The following is a 16,302-nucleotide window of genomic DNA, read 5'->3' on the forward strand; positions in this document are numbered from 1 at the left end:
CTTTACCAGTGGCAGTAGCCAGACAAAGGTGGCAGTGCGTAACTGGCAACCTGGATGTGACACACTCAGAGTTTCTAATTGGTCAAACGGTAGAGGGCGGGACATCGAAATGAAAACAATAACAAGATTTCGGGGCTGTAAATCTAGTTTTTAAATGAGCATATCCTGGCTGAACTACTGTTATCAGTTATAGAGGTATTCAAAAAGAACATGATATATTAATGCCTTTTGACATATTACGGCCATTTAATGACTTGACATGAATATATTATATATGGCTCCTTTTATTATTGTATTTATTATTTGCATTGTTTAAGTTTTCCAAGTAGTTAAGTATTAGATCCGACTCATACTAAAACTTGACTTACATCACGGTCTAGACGCAGAATTTGAACAACTGTATGATGTGCTTTAGTTGCCATTTAACAATACTAAAAAAAGTGTGAATGTTAGGGATGTAAATCAGAAATAATTCTCGATTGAACACAATTCTCTTTTCAAACCAATTCTCGCAATATATTACTTGGTATAAAAATGATAACACCTCTGTCAAAACAGGTTACTAAAGCTCCTCCTGGTTTCTAATGTAGGACGTATACATTGTGAAAGTAAGCCAAACAACATCTTAAGAATTGATTATTTAAAAAAAAAAAAGAATAATAATATACATATTTGTATACATATATATATATATACATATACATATACATATATATATATATATATATATATATATATATATATATACATATATATATATATATATATATATACAATCTTGAGAATTGTGAATAGATTTAGAATCGGCTTATTTATGAATCACGATTCAGATATGAAACATATTCATGTTAGGTTAATCAGACTATAAGTTACCCATTGGTTTGAGAAATAATTTTTTTTCATTTAGTGCAAATTCCGGACTATGGAGCGCACCTAAATATAAACCACAAGCAATTAATTTTTGAAAAAAATATATTTTGTACTTATATTGGACACACATAACTATCATTTGAGGGGTACACATTTCAATATGAAATATTTACACTTGTGTTCTTTCACAAATTTACCAAAAAACCGTGCCTGTAAAACGACATACAACCTACCAGAGAGCGCGGTCTTCGCCCTCTACTGCCTCTTGTGCAATGGGGCTTCTTTGGTCGTCTTATTCGTTGTGGGAGTTGAGGGGACTTTAGGATTGCTTCTTCCGGCGTTTTCACTTTCACTTTTGTTTCAAGGCGAGTCGCCTCTGGACTTGCACCTTCTTTTTCCGTGCTCGGCAGTCCGGCCTTTCAAGGCCCCTTGGTGGTGGATTTCCGTTCCGTTCCGTTTCGTATGGTGGCCGTTATCCTTTTCAAGTGCCGGGTTGATCGCTTTCTGGTTTGAGGTTGTGTCGTGTGCATTTTGTCTTGATGAAGGTGAGTCCACTCTGTCCATTGGTCTCAGCATCTGACTGAACGGTTTTGTGAGTGCGTTTGATCTAATGTGAACAATTGCATTGGTCGATCGTGACCTGTTTGGCATTTCATTAGTCCGATGTGCCGAAGGCAAAATTTATTCGCGGCATGTGAAGCTTGTGAACCCGGAAAAATCCATAAATTGGTGGTTTGTGCAGCCCTTTGAGACACTAGTGATTTAGGGCTATATAAGTAAACATTGATTGATTGATTGAAATTAGTCGCAGCATTGTATAAAGCGCATGGTCCAAAGTGTGGGGAAAAATATAGTCCGGCAATAATTGTCTAGGTCCCCACCTTTCGCCCAAGTCAGCTCACCCACAATGCCGAAGTGGTACAGAAAAAGAATGAATGTTTGTCTGTGTGCCCTGTGATTGTATTAAGTCAGCTGGGATTAGAGCTGCATGATTAATGGACATTGTATCGACATCCAGGTTTTAATTAGTGTGATTACATAACTGCTAAAGGCTGAGTTTGTTTTTCTCTGCTGTCATCGGCATTGAAATAACAGACATCTTTGCCAATCGCAATTGTTGAGCCTCGCGTGTGTTGGTCTCTCATAGGGCTGAGCGATATATCGATATACTCGATATATCGCGGGTTTGTCCCTGTGTGATATAGAAAATGACTATATCGTGATATTCGAGTATATTTTCTCACACGGTTGCTTTTAGCTGCTGGCATTACACTACATGCATTTCCCACTCTTTCTTGTCTCTCCTTCTCACAGAGTCATAAACAAGTGTACCTTCTTACATACGTCATGTGTGCAACGTCACAGGCCCTCCCCGTGCAGAGAGGTAGCTACATGGGTATCATTATCTGCTAACGGAGCATTGCCAGTGGTAATACGAGAGAAAGAAGGTGCGAATCTGGTAACAAATGAAGGAAGAAAAATTAATTCCCAAGAAAAACAGCACTGGGTGCATCGTCTGGCGGTGGTTTGGCTTCAAGCGGGAATATGTTGAACAATTATGCGGCAAAAGCTTTGCTACAAAAAGTAGCACACTGCTATTTGATTTCCTATTATGCAGCTCATGGCGCAGTGGTAGAGTGGCCGTGCGCAACCCGAGGGTCACTGGTTCAAATCCCACCTAGAACCAACCTCGTCACGTCCGTTGTGTCCTGAGCAAGACACTTCACCCTTGCTCCTGATGGTTGCTGGTTGGCGCCTTGCATGGCAGCTCCCTCCATCAGTGTGTGAATGTGTGTGTGAATGGGTAAATGTGGAAGTAGTGTCAAAGCGCTTTGAGTACCTTGAAGGTAGAAAAGCGCTATACAAGTACAACCCATTTATCATTTATTTTTATTTGACCCTTATTGAAATATCTTGTGACATCATGCACAAAAGTGCACTTTATTTGTTTTAAACTATTGAAGTGGTGTTCTGTACAAAAAGTGCACTTTAATTTGGTGTTGTTTTTAAAAGGTCATCTTAGTGACATCATGCACAAAAGTGCACTAATAACTTGTTTTAAAATGTCTCTGACAATCTTGCACTTTCTGTTTGGAAATGACATGAATGTTTGTGCCACTGCTTAATAACTGTTTAATAAATACAATTTTGGTCAATTGACTTAGTTGTGATTTCCCTCTCTGCATTAAAGTTTAAAATGAGCATATATTAATGCAGTATGAAGAAAATGTTTTAATGTAGACACATAGAATCATCATACTGCTGTGATTATATGCATCAAGTGTTCATTCAAGGCTAGGGCAAAATATCGCCATATATATCGTGTGTCGTGACATGGCCCAAAAATATCGTGATATTAATAAAAGGCCATATATGGCCCAGCCCTAGTCTCTCACTTCAAACACCTAGGAAGACGTCTCACTCTGTCCGTCGGTCTCAGCACCTGAACGCGTTTTTTTAACAGTAGAACTAACTGAACACAGTGGCCCTCTTTTCAGTCGTACACAATCTTTGTCTAGGTGGGCGGCGAGCTGGGCAGCAGCTTTACAAACACAGAAAGCTACTCACGAATCGCCACTGAGAAGTTCTTCAAAGTAAACAAAAAATAGGAGGAAAAAAATATATAATTACAAAGCCAAATGTCTTGTGGTGGTGATATTTCAGTCAATATGGTCCCAGCAACAGAGTGTGAATGCTGTGTGCGCTTACGTGGCAATAAACAAAAAGACAACGCCCAATCTTATTTTTACAACTGGGAAAGAAATATCCATCCATCCATCCATTTTTTACCGCTTGTCCCTTTCGGGGTAACGAAGTCGCCACCTTATCGCAGGGCCAACACAGATAGACAGACAACATTGACACTCACATTCACATTAATCTTCTTAATTGCACGTGCACTTAGAGGCCAAGAAAAAGAGTTGAAAGGACTAGAGTAAAAATTGGGAAAAAGATTCAGAAACAACAAGATTTAATTAAGTTACTGTTATGTTACTAAGTAAAATCCTATTGTTTTTTTAAACATAACATTGCATTGTAACGGGTCTTTATTAGGACTAAACAATTATGTCATGGTGGACTCCGCAAACCAATGATTGACTTTGAAAGCTAATGTTAGCAGCTAAACTTAACTAGATCACTATTAGTCGCTAACAAACATAACCACTTTTACCAAGAATTTGAGTATTATTATTATTTATTCAGCGGTGAGTCAACAGCTTGTAATAGTTTTAGTTTGGTGTCCATTCAAAAGCCCCGTAGAGATCGTTGCTAATCGAGCATCACTTTGAACGTTGTCATCATGACAGAGTATGGGCTCCGGCAACCCCGAGAGGGACAAGCCGTAGAAAATGGATGGTCCATGGGGGGAAATAAAAATCTCCTACTGCAGTGAAGCCAATTCAAATCTTCTATGGTGTTTTGGCATTAACTGAAAATGTAAACAAAACACAATAAATGTGCAAAAACTGTGAAAAATATAATGTTTTTATTTTATATCTTTAGGAAAAATATTTGACTAAAATACAAACTTAAATAGTACTTTCTTTTTTATTCAAGAAAATGTTTTTTATTTATAGATCTTATTTTATTTAAAATTTTTTTAAAAAAGGACCTTATCTTTACCAGACAAGGTTGTCAATGAAATTAGATTGTTTGAAGCAGGGGTCTCAGACACGTGGCCCGATTGCGGCCCGCGAGATGTTATTTTGCAGCCCCCACCTTAATATGAAAGTTTAATGTTAGTGCGGCCCGCAAGTTTTTTATGAATGCCGTTTGACAGCGTTGTGTTATTTGGGTCTAAAATAGCTCTTTCAACGTTCTGGGTTGCCTACCCCGGCGTGAGTGGGAAAGCGGCAAATGAGTGAAAGCGACAGAGACGTTGCCATGGAGACGAGGGTTTTTTTACGTGCCTGGCTGCAGTCACTCCGGGACACCTGTCCGTTAGTAGTAACAGTCCCCGAGAATCTGGACCAATTCAAACCGTTATTTTTTTTTTTATTGTTTAATTTGCATTGCCTCACACGATGAACACTACATGTATTATATACGACGCCGGGTAACCATCCGGTAGCCCTCACTTTTTTGCGCTCGCTATCGCGGTACTTTCCCGGCTATTACCCGCCGACCACGTATTGCTGTATGGAGGAAAAGCGGAACGACACACATTGCGGAAATAACATTATTCTCCGTGCATCGGCTAAATACAAATGTATTCCACAACCCCAAACATGTCTTTTTCATAGCCTGCAGTGAAGAGAAAGGTTAGTGATGAGCAAAGACAATTCCAGGAAAAATGGGAGATGCAATATTTCTTTGTTGAGCACAGGTTCACCCCGACGTGTCTTATTTGCATAGAGAAAGTTACGGTGCACAAGGAATACAATTTGAAACGTCATTATACAACTAGACATACTGAGGAGTATGCAAAAAAATGTTTAAAGAAATCTTTTCTTGTGGCCCAGCCTCACCCAGACTGCATCCAGTGGCCCCCAGGTAAAGTGAGTTTGAAACCCCTGGTTTAAAGGGTTCTTAAAACGAGGTCCAGTCCAGATTATGTCCACGTCTGACTCAGCAACACACACCTTTCTTTATGTACACTGAAAATTAGGGAACACAACAACATCCTCACCTATGGACATGAGCTTTGGGTCATGACCGAAAGGATAAGATCACGGGTACAAGCGGCCGAAAGGAGTTTCCTCCGCCGGGTGGCGGGTCTCTCCCTTAGAGATAGGGTGAGAAGCTCTGTCATCCGGGAGGAACTCAAAGTAAAGCCGCTGCTCCTCCACATCGAGAGGAGCCAGATGAGGTGGTTCGGGCATCTGGTCAGGATGCCACCCGAACGCCTCCCTAGGGAGGTGTTTAGGGCACGTCCAACCGGTAGGAGGCCACGGGGAAGACCCAGGACATGTTGGGAAGACTATGTCTCCCGGCTGGCCTGGGAACGCCTCGGGATCCCCCGGGAAGAGCTAGACGAAGTGGCTGGGGAGAGGGAAGTCTGGGCTTCCCTGCTTAGGCTGCTGCCCCCGCGACCCGACCTCGGATAAGCGGAAGAAGATGGATGGATGGAACAACTGATTGCGTATAATCTATAAACAAAATTACATTTTCAAAATAAGCATTTATGTACAGTCCAGATCATGACCAGGTCGGACTCAGCCACACACACCTTCATGTATGTACACTCATTGCTTTTTCTTTGACTTTTTGTAATGTTTTCGTGTGTTACTGTGTGCCGCTTATAACATTAACTTTTCCAATGTAATATCATTTATATTTCAATGATCCACCCTTCTTTTGGGGCCCGATTTTCAGACAGTTTTGTGTATTTTGGTGGGGCAGAGGGTTCCAGCCGGTGTTCCCAGGGAGTGGGAGGCCTTTTGGGTCCCTATTTTCTGACCACATCGTCAAAGGTGTTGTTGGAAAATAATGATAATTTTCAGTCACCACGTAAAACAAAAGTAAGAAAGTTGTTGCTTTATTACTGAGAAACAAGCTATGAACAGAAACCTTGAACTGTCCTCTTCCAGAGCTGTGATTGGGCGTGACCATTTGTCTATACACGTGTGCGTGTGTTTGCGCGTGTGTGTTTCTGTGTGTATGTGTGTGTGTGTGTGTGTGAGAAAAAGAGAGTGTGCGCGAGAGAGAAAGCAGTCACATGCAGAGAGGAGCTGGGACGAGAGACAGCGCAGAAGAGAGCTGTCAAGCTGTAAGGAGGCAGCGGAGAGACGACTTTTGTTTTCTTTTTTTTCCCCTCGGAATACATTGTCTTCACATCTCTTGACACCCACCGACACACACAGACACACACACACACACTCAAACGCACACACACATTTCAAAGACGCATACCCCACAGATGGTGCTGCTGCACTGCTTGTTAGGAGTGCTAAATTATTTTCAGGATTTGGACTCTCGCCCAGCACACTTGGACTGTTTGAATTTAGCACCTTCGTGACTCACGTTCCTTTTGGATTTATTTGTGTAATATATATTTATTCCTACAGTGCGCCACTTTGGACTACATGTGCGCGCCGCAGCGTGTGCACCTGAACACATCGCTGAGACACTCGGGCCACTTGTGAGCCGACTGGAATTCGTCAGATTTGGACTATATGCTCGGTGGGTGTTTGAAAAGGAGGAGGAGGATGTGTGGGCCGCTAACGGTGGTGCTTCTAATCCACCTCGGAGCCACCTTTACAGGGGCCTGGAAAGCATCTCAGCCCAGACTGCAGTTCACACACACTGGTAAGAAGAAACAATTCTGTCATCTCTAATACAACTACACAAACACACCACTTTAAACATCTGTTGCTATTTTTAACACATTAAGATTTTTTTTTTTATGTTTTATTGTCAAACTGCAGTCATCTTTCTTCAGTATTCCACTTAGTTTGAACACCGTTTAGTTCAAATTTTTGGTTTCTTTTAATTCAAACATGCTTAAAAAGTTACATTGTAAAACATCGTGTTTACACTTTCACAAACACATTTTAAATGTGTTGGAAAAGAAGTAGGAAGAAACAAAGGTTATTTCAGTCGACCCCGTCTGTATGTCTCCACAATTACTGCTACTGTAAGCCCCTCGTTTGTCGCTGTTAATTGGTTCAGAACATGACCCTGATAGATGAATGTTTGCGAAGTAGGAATTATTAAGTAGAAATCAAATATGTTCATAGTTAAGAGTGTTAAAAAAAAGTTTTCTACCTTTTTAAAAAAATTTTTTTAACATTAGGAGAGCCTTCTAGCCATGAAATAACACACTTTATTCACCTTTACACTCTTTTATTCCAATATAGCAATGCTCCCTTGGACTGAGCCAGTCATTGACCACGATGCTAAACAGCACACTCTGATTGGTTTGGTCTTTAATGGTCAATACTACTTCAGTATTGATATTATTAGTTTATTTAGCCATTTTTATGCTTAAAATGCTTAATTTAGGATCAAAACATTATTACCATATTTTTCGGAGTATAAATCACTCTGCAGTATAAGTTGCACCTGCCGAAAATGCATAATAAAGAAGGGAAAAAACATATATAAATCGCACTGGAGTATAAGTCGCATTTCTTGGGGAAATGTATTTGATAAAACCCAACACCAAGAATAGACATTTGAAAGGCAATTTAAAATAAATAAAGAATAGTAAACAACAGGCTGAATAAGTGTACGTTATATGAGGCATAAATAACCAACTGAGAAGGTGCCTGGTATGTTAACATATTATGGTAAGAGTCATTCAAATAACTATTACATATAGAACATGCTATACGTTTACCAAACATGCTGTCACTCCTAATAGTTAAATCCGATGAAATCTTATACGTCTAGTCTGTTACGTGAATGAGCTAAATAATATTATTTGATATTTCACGGTAATGTGTTAATAATTTCACACATAAGTCGCTCCTGAGTATAAGTCGCACCCCCGACAACCTATGAAAAAAACTTTGACTTATAGTCCGAAAAATACGATTAATCAAATATGTTCATAGAGGGTAAAAAAACAGTTTAATACGTTTTTAAAATATGTTTTTATAACATTATGAGAGCTTTTTAGCCATTAAATAACACACTTTATTCACCTTTACACTCTTTTATTCCAATATAGCAATGCTCCCTTGGACTGAGCCAATCATTGGCCACGATGCTAAACAGCACACTGATTGGTTTGGTCTCTATTGGTCAATACTACTTCAGTATTGATATTTTTAGTTTATTTAGCCATTTTTATGCTTAAAATGCTTAATTTAGGATTAAAACATTATTAAATAGGCTTTGAGTTTGAGTTTATTTGCAACATGCAAGCATACAACATGATACATCACAATTTCCAGTTTCTTTTTTCAACATGTTCGAAAAGGAGTAGGATGAAGCCGAGCTTATTTAATCCTTTTTCTTTTACATCGAAGTTGCTAAAACTTTTTTTCACTTCCTGTTCTCAAGTTATTCACTATATACTCCATAAGTAATCACAGTGAAAATAAATAAACAAATAACAATTGGTGAAGTAAGTTATATTTCATATGATGAGATAAGTAAGATTATTTTGAGAATGAATGAATGGATGAAATATTTTCAGAATGGTTCTTCTTCTTTGTACTTTGTAAACCCTAAGTTTGAAGAGTTTCTTAAAGTTGATCATATTAATTCATTGTTTGATTGCTTTGCCTAATCCATTCCATAATTTAATTCCACATACAGATATACTGAAGGTTTTAAATGTTGTACGTGCGTACAAAGGTTTTAAATTACATTTTTCTCTAAGATTTTATTTCTTAAAAATATAAAATCTGCAATGTGGTGAAGCTGCAATATTTGAGACATGATGTGGTGAGGGACTGTAGTTTTTCCCCTTCTCTTTTTAACACATTCCAGTTTTTTAATGATAAAAATGTAGTAGCTTGTTCAATATCATACGACTATTTGTCGTTTGCATTTCAAAAAAGAATCACAAAAGTCTGACTTCACTGAAAGGTGGTTTAATTTATATTTATGGTCATGGGTGTTTAATTATTCATCTCTGCAAGTGATCTAGCCATTAAGCTCGACACCCAAAGTCTTCTTGACAGCTCCCGCACACCTTCAGGATTCAGAGTCAAGCGTCTGTGACCATTTCAGAGCGCTTGACAAAGAAATAATTATCTGATGGCATAAATCCCAGCTACAGATCAGCGCCAAATTCATCACTTCTTGGCCTCATGCCGATTCATCCGTAAAGAAAAAAAAAATCCCAACAGAGGATGCGTGATGTAGATCTTTTCAGTAAAAAAGGGGAAGACTGAGGGCTTTTCATCGACCATGTGAGACACCAAACCCCACGTTGTTGTTGTTTTCGCATGCTAGTGTGTGGCAAGCGACACAAGTTGTTGAATCATCATGCGGGGTGGAGAAGCACAGACTGCATTGGTGGTATGATGAATGGTGGAATTGTAGTCCAGTGTTTCCCTGTTAAGTGTGAGACGTAGCTGCATACACTTTTTGCGACCTCGTCATAGCAACAACTGCTTGGGTTGAGCCCCGCTTGACAAAAACATTCAAGTGGAGGATTTAAGTGTGACCTTTGAGTGATGGCTCATTCCATCTTGCAGTTTATGTTGCTGCACAACAGACCACCTTTAACTTGTTGAGTTATGGAGAGGCAGCATTCCCTCCCCTGATTAAAAGTGAATGTGATTTTGTTTGTTGCATTATTCAATCAAATGAAAGCCTGTGGATTTGCAGTGTTTTCCATAAGTGCCGTGTTTCGGGTGGTGTGGTTTACATGTCGGACACCATTGTATCACATACTTGGCCATTGACACATAACGGATACAAAATACTCTAGTTTACTATTAGGAATACAAACCCCGTTTCCATATGAGTTGGGAAATTGTGTTGGATGTAAATATAAACGGAATACAATGATTTGCAAATCCTTTTTAACCCATATTCAATTGAATGCACTACAAAGACAACATATTTGATGTTCAAACTCATAAACATTTTTTTGTTGTTGCAAATAATAACTTAGAATTTCATGGCTGCAACAGGTGCCAAAGTAGTTGGGAAAGGGCATGTTCACCACTGTGTTACATCATCTTTTCTTTTAACAACACTCAATAAACGTTAGGGAACTGAGGAAACTAATTGTTGAAGTCAAATTATTTCCCATTCTTGTTTTATGTAGAGCGTCAGTCGTTCAACAGTCCGGTGTTTCTGCTGTCGTATTTTATGCTTCGTAATGCGCCACACATTTTGGATGGGAGACAGTTGTGGACTGCAAGCGGGCCAGGAAAGTACCCGCACTCTTTTATTTTACGAAGCCACGCTGTTGTAACACGTGCTGAATGTGGCTTGGCATTGTCTACTGAAATAGGCAGGGGCGTCCATGAAAAAGACGACGCTTAGATGTACCTTTCAGCATCAATGGTGCCTTCACAGATGTGTAAGTTACCCATGCCTTGGGCACTAATGCACCCCCATACCATCACAGATGCTGGCTTTTGAACTTTGCGTCAATAACAGTCTTGATGATTCGCGTCCCCTTTGGTCGGGATGACACGATGTCGAATATTTCCAAAACAACTTGAAATGTGGACTCGTCAGACCACAGAACACTTTTCCACTTTGCATCAGTCCATCTTAGATGATCTCGGGCCCAGAGAAGCCGGCGGCGTTTCTGGATGTTGTTGATAAATGGCTTTCGCTTTGCATAGTAGAGCTTTAACTTGCACTTACAGATGTAGCAACAGACTGTATTTAGTGACAGTGGTTTTCTGAAGTGCTCCTGAGCCCATGTGGTGATATCCTTTAGAGATTGATGTCGGTTTTTGATACAGGGATCGAAGGTCACAGTCAATCAATGTTGTTTTCTGGCCATGCCTACGTGGAATGATTTCTCCAGATTCTCTGAACCTTTTGATGATATTATGGAGCGTAGATGTTGAAATCCCAAAATTTCTTGCAATTGCACTTTGAGAAACGTTGTTCTTAAACTGTTTGACTATTTACTCACGCAGTTGTGGACAAAGAGGTGTACCTCGCCCCATCCTTTCTTGTGAAAGACTGAGCATTTATTGGGAAGCTGTTTTTTATACTCAATCATGGCACCCACCTGTTCCCAATTAACCTGCACACCTGTGGGATGTTCCAAATAAGTGTCTGATGAGCATCCCTCAAATTTATCAGTTTTTATTGCCACCTTTCCCAACTTCCTTGTTACGTGTTGCTGGCATCAAATTCTAAAGTTATTGATTATTTGCACAAAAAAAAAACTGTTTATCAGTTTGAACATCAAATATGTTGTCTTTGTAGCATATTCAACTGAATATGGGTTGAAAATGTTTGCAAATCATTGTATTTCGTTTATATTTACATCTAACACCATTTCCCAACTGATATGGAAATAGGGTTTGTATATGGTATATATATAATGTAACGTGGTGTTCGGTGGATTTGGTACAGCACAGAACAGAAGCTTGTGTCAAGTGACACAGGTGGCAGTCACTATTAAGGGGCATGTTTACCTGTAGCCAGGGGAAGAGTGTATAAATGGGTAGCCATCATTTTCATAGAACGCTTTACAACACTTTTACCAAGCTTGACTTCCATGCTGTGTGTAATTGTGAAAGCCGCTGTTTTATTAAATCACCTGCAAAGTGCACTTACTTTTTGGAATCGCTACATCAGCAAATATACTTGTATAATAGGTGTCAGTTAAACTGTCTAAATCAGCATGTAGTAGCTGACTTGATTAGCAGTCAGATGATCTTTACTGACTAAACACACTTTCATTCCGACTATGACGATATCAGAACATCAGACATTCTTAGCCAAAGCCAACAAAGCTTGTAAAATATCTCTTAAAGCATTCAAAAACTCACATTGGCAATGACTTCTGCACCGATACCAAACGGCCATTGTAAAATCATAGAACTTAATTGTAATAAGCAAAACTGAAAGATAAAGGAGTTTTTGCATTAACGTGTGTAAACGTGGAGAATCCCTAATAGGTCGTACAAAATCTATTGGTGGAAGTCCAGAATCATCCATGGCAGGCTGCCACAATAAATACATGTATTGGAAGCACTGGACTTAGTTATCAGGACAAGGCATCCTTTCTAGAACACTCCATTAGAGCAGTGGTTCTCAACCTTTTTTTAGTGATGTACCCCCTGTGAACATTTTTTTTAATTCAAGTACCCCCTAATCAGAGCAAAGCATTTTTGGTTGAAAAAAAGAGATGAGGAAGTAAAATACAGCACTATGTCATCAGTTTCTGATTTTTTAAATTGTATAACAGTGCAAAATATTGTTTATTTGTAGTGGTCTTTCTTGAACTATTTGGGAAAAAAATATATAAAAATAACTAAAAACTTGTTGAAAAATAAACAGGTGATTCAATTATAAATAAAGATTTCTACACATAGAAGTAATCATCAACTTAAAGTGCCCTCTTTGGGGATTGTAATAGAGATCCATCTGGATTTCATGAACTTAATTCTAAACATCCATCCATCCATTTTCTACCGCTTATTCACTTTCGGGGTCGCGGGGGGCCCTGGCGCCTATCTCAGCTACAATCGGGCGGAAGGTGGGGTACACCCTGGACAAGTCGCCACCTCATCGCAGGGCCAACACAGAGACAGACAACATTCACACTCACATTCACACACTAGGGCCAATTTAGGGGTTGGTGCGTCTGCCTCACAATACGAAGGTCCTGCAGTCCTGGGTTCAAATCCAGGCTCGGGATCTTTCTGTGTGGAGTTTGCATGTTCTCCCCGTGAATGCGTGGGTTCCCTCCGGGTACTCCGGCTTCCTCCCACTTCCAAAGACATGCACCTGGGGATAGGTTGGTTGGCAACACTAAATTGGCCCTAATTCTAAACATTTCTTCACAAAAAAAATAAATCTTTAACATCAATATTTATGGAATATGTCCACAAAAAAAAATCTAGTTTATGAACTTGTATTCATATTTTGTTGAAGTATTATTCCATGAATTTATTTATAAAGGATTTTTGATTTGTCGCTTTTTTTATAATATTTTTAAAAAATCTCACATACCCCTTAGCATACCTTCAAGTACCCCTAGGGGTACGCGTACCCCCGTTTTGAGAACCACTACATTGGAGTAATTAGTCAAATGTTCACAAAAAATGTTGAATTACTATGGAAACTCAATGATCAAATTTTTACCCCAAATTAAATAATGTGAATGAGGTTGTTCTAGGGTCAAACTGTTGCAGTAATGATTTATTAATTGTAAAGGCCATGGTTAAAATGGCATTTTAATTGTCCTACGAATGTAAAAAGAAGTTAACCTCTAAATGATGTAAATTCAATTTTAACAACAAATGACAGAAGAATAATGATCGGCGTCACAGATGATATGATTAACATTATTAATTGTCACACTGGTGCAAGTTAATCACTGTAAAAATTTCAACAAAACAAAAACATGTTGAAGAGGTTCATTTAGCCGACTGATGTGTATTTAGAAGTGGTTGATTTATATAGGCTAGTAATGTCAATTTTTGTATCTAACAAGTTTCGGCTACCTTGCTTCTGCAGCCTTCATCAGAGGTTTGATTGATTGGTTGAAATTTTATTAGTAGATTGGACAGTTCAGTACATATTCCGTACAATTGACCACTAAATGGTAACACCCGAATAACTTTTTCAACTTGTTTAAGTCGCGGTCCACGTAAATCAATTCATGGTAGGTGTCACGTGACATTAATGTATATAGGGATGTTTCTCCTACGCCGGAATGAATTTTCAATGAAACTTCAGTGTGAGCATGAACATGTGAAGAGTGTACATGTCCACATACTGGATGTCTGTCCTTCAATTTAAAGGGGAACATTATCACCAGACCTATGTAAGCGTCAATATATACCTTGATGGTGCAGAAAAAAGTCCATATATTTATTTAACTGATTTACGAACTCTAAATGGGTGAATTTTGGTGAATTAAACGCCTTTCTGTTTATCACTCTGGAGGGGATGACGTCAGAATGTGACGTCGCCGAGGTAATACAGCCGCCATTTTCATTTTCAACACATTGTAAACATTGGGTCTCAGCTCTGTTATTTTCCGTTTTTGCGACTATTTTTTGGAACCTTGGAGACATCATGCCTCGACGGTGTGTTGTCGGAGGGTGTAACAACACTAACAGGGAGGGATTCAAGTTGCACCACTGGCCCGAAGATGCCAAAGTGTCTGCCGCCAGACCCCCATTGAACGTACCAAAGTGGCTCCACATTTTACCGGCGAAGACAGACATGACACAAAGATGTATGGATAACCTGCAGATGCATTTGTAACGATAAAGTCACAGAAATCACAAAGGTGAGTTTTGTTGATCTTGAGTTTTGTTGATCTTGACTGCCAGTTAATCGATGCTAACATGCTATGCTAATCGATGCTAACATGCTATTTACCGGCGGTGCTAAAGCAGACATGGCACAGAGATGTATGGATAACCTGCAGATGCATTTGCAACTATATTACATTTCCTTCCACCCACATTTAATGCGAAAAAAACATTTACCAATCGACTGATTTAAGTTGCTCGAGTGTCACAAGATGCGAAAGTCCTGATCGTTTGGTCCGCACATTTTACCGGCGATGCTAACGCAGCTATTCGGACATGCTAAGGCCAAGAATAGCATCAATAGCTATTCGCTCAATAGCTTCAGTTTCTTCTTCAATACTTTCATACGCCAACCATTCGTTTCAATACATGCGTAATCTGTTGAATCGCTTAAGCCGCTGAAATCCGAGTCTGAATCTGAGCTAATGTCGCTATATCTTGCTGTGGTATCTGCCATTGTTTGTTTACATTGGCAGCACTGTATGACGTCACAGGGAAATGGATAGTCGCATCGCAAATAGCGAAAATCAAGCACTTTAAAGCTTCTTTTAGGGATATTCGGAGACCGTTAAAATTTTGAAAAAAACTTCAAAAAATACAACATGCCACTGGGAACTGATTTTTATTGTTTTTAACCCTTTTGAAATTGTGATAATGTTCCCCTTTAAGTGCTAATGTGTACATCTTGTGGGATCCTTTATTATTTTGTATGTGTGTGTGTGTGTGACACAAGTGAACTCCTCTTTGAAAAGATGACAAGTAGAGGATAGATGTTGTGATATGTGTTGGCATAGTTGAATGTGTGGGTGTCAGTGGGTGTGGATGTGTTCTATCGCTCTCTGTGGGAGCTCCAAGTTCTGGTCATTTCCCTTCCCACCATTGCTTTTTGTCTCATGTTTCCCTCTTCCAACCGATGGAATACATTTTTGTTGTGGAATTGTAATTGTAATTTGTGGACCATGTACAGGTTTTTTGATGTATTTATCTTTTGTCAAACAAGGCTTACATTTGGATATATGGTTTCAGTTTGAATAATTGGAAGTTAAAAAAATATTTGCCACCTCATGGAAATTGGATCCTAAAAGTCCTGTGGTAAGCAGATACCCAACACACCCTTTGGTCATCTGCTCAGCAGCACAAGCCAAATTCCAAACACTGTTAAAATTAAAGTACCAATGACTGTCACACACGAAGTAGGTGTGGCGAAATTATTCTCCGCATTTGTCCCATCACCCATGATCACCCACTGGGAGGTGAGGGGAGCAGTGAGCAGCAGCGGTGGCCGTGCCCGGGAATCATTTTTGGTGATTTAACCCCCAATTCCAACCCTTGATGCTGAGTGCCAAGCAGCGAAGTAATGGTTCCCATTTTTATAGTCTTTGGTAGGGGTGTGGGAAAAAATCGATTCGAATTTTAATCGCGATTCTCATGTTGTGCGATTCAAAATCGATTCTCATTTATAAAAAATCTATTTTAAATTTTTTTTTTAATCAATCGAACAAAACACTACACAGCAATACCATAACAATGCAAATACAATTCCAAAACCAAACCTGACCCAGCA

General features: G+C 39.2%; 1 protein-coding gene across 4 annotated transcripts in view; it reads left to right on the forward strand.

Annotated features, from left to right (window-relative positions):
* The window catches only part of sema3h (sema domain, immunoglobulin domain (Ig), short basic domain, secreted, (semaphorin) 3H), a 206,082-nt gene that overhangs the window by 17,290 nt on the left and 172,490 nt on the right, over positions 1–16,302 (forward strand). Inside the window, exons 1-2 of one of the 4 annotated variants that reach the window (XM_061904844.1) lie at positions 6,547–6,580; positions 6,879–7,119. The exons of 1 other annotated variant lie outside the window; for it this stretch is intronic. In XM_061904844.1, the coding sequence (XP_061760828.1) occupies positions 6,987–7,119 (133 nt within the window). In that variant the 5' untranslated portion in view covers positions 6,547–6,580; positions 6,879–6,986. Of the gene's footprint in view, positions 1–6,513; positions 7,120–16,302 lie in introns of those variants that run through there. 2 more of the 4 variants (XM_061904843.1, XM_061904842.1) reach the window with 2 other exon arrangements.

This window comes from Nerophis ophidion, linkage group LG06 (genome assembly GCF_033978795.1).
Source record: "Nerophis ophidion isolate RoL-2023_Sa linkage group LG06, RoL_Noph_v1.0, whole genome shotgun sequence".
Classification (NCBI taxonomy): domain Eukaryota; kingdom Metazoa; phylum Chordata; class Actinopteri; order Syngnathiformes; family Syngnathidae; genus Nerophis; species Nerophis ophidion.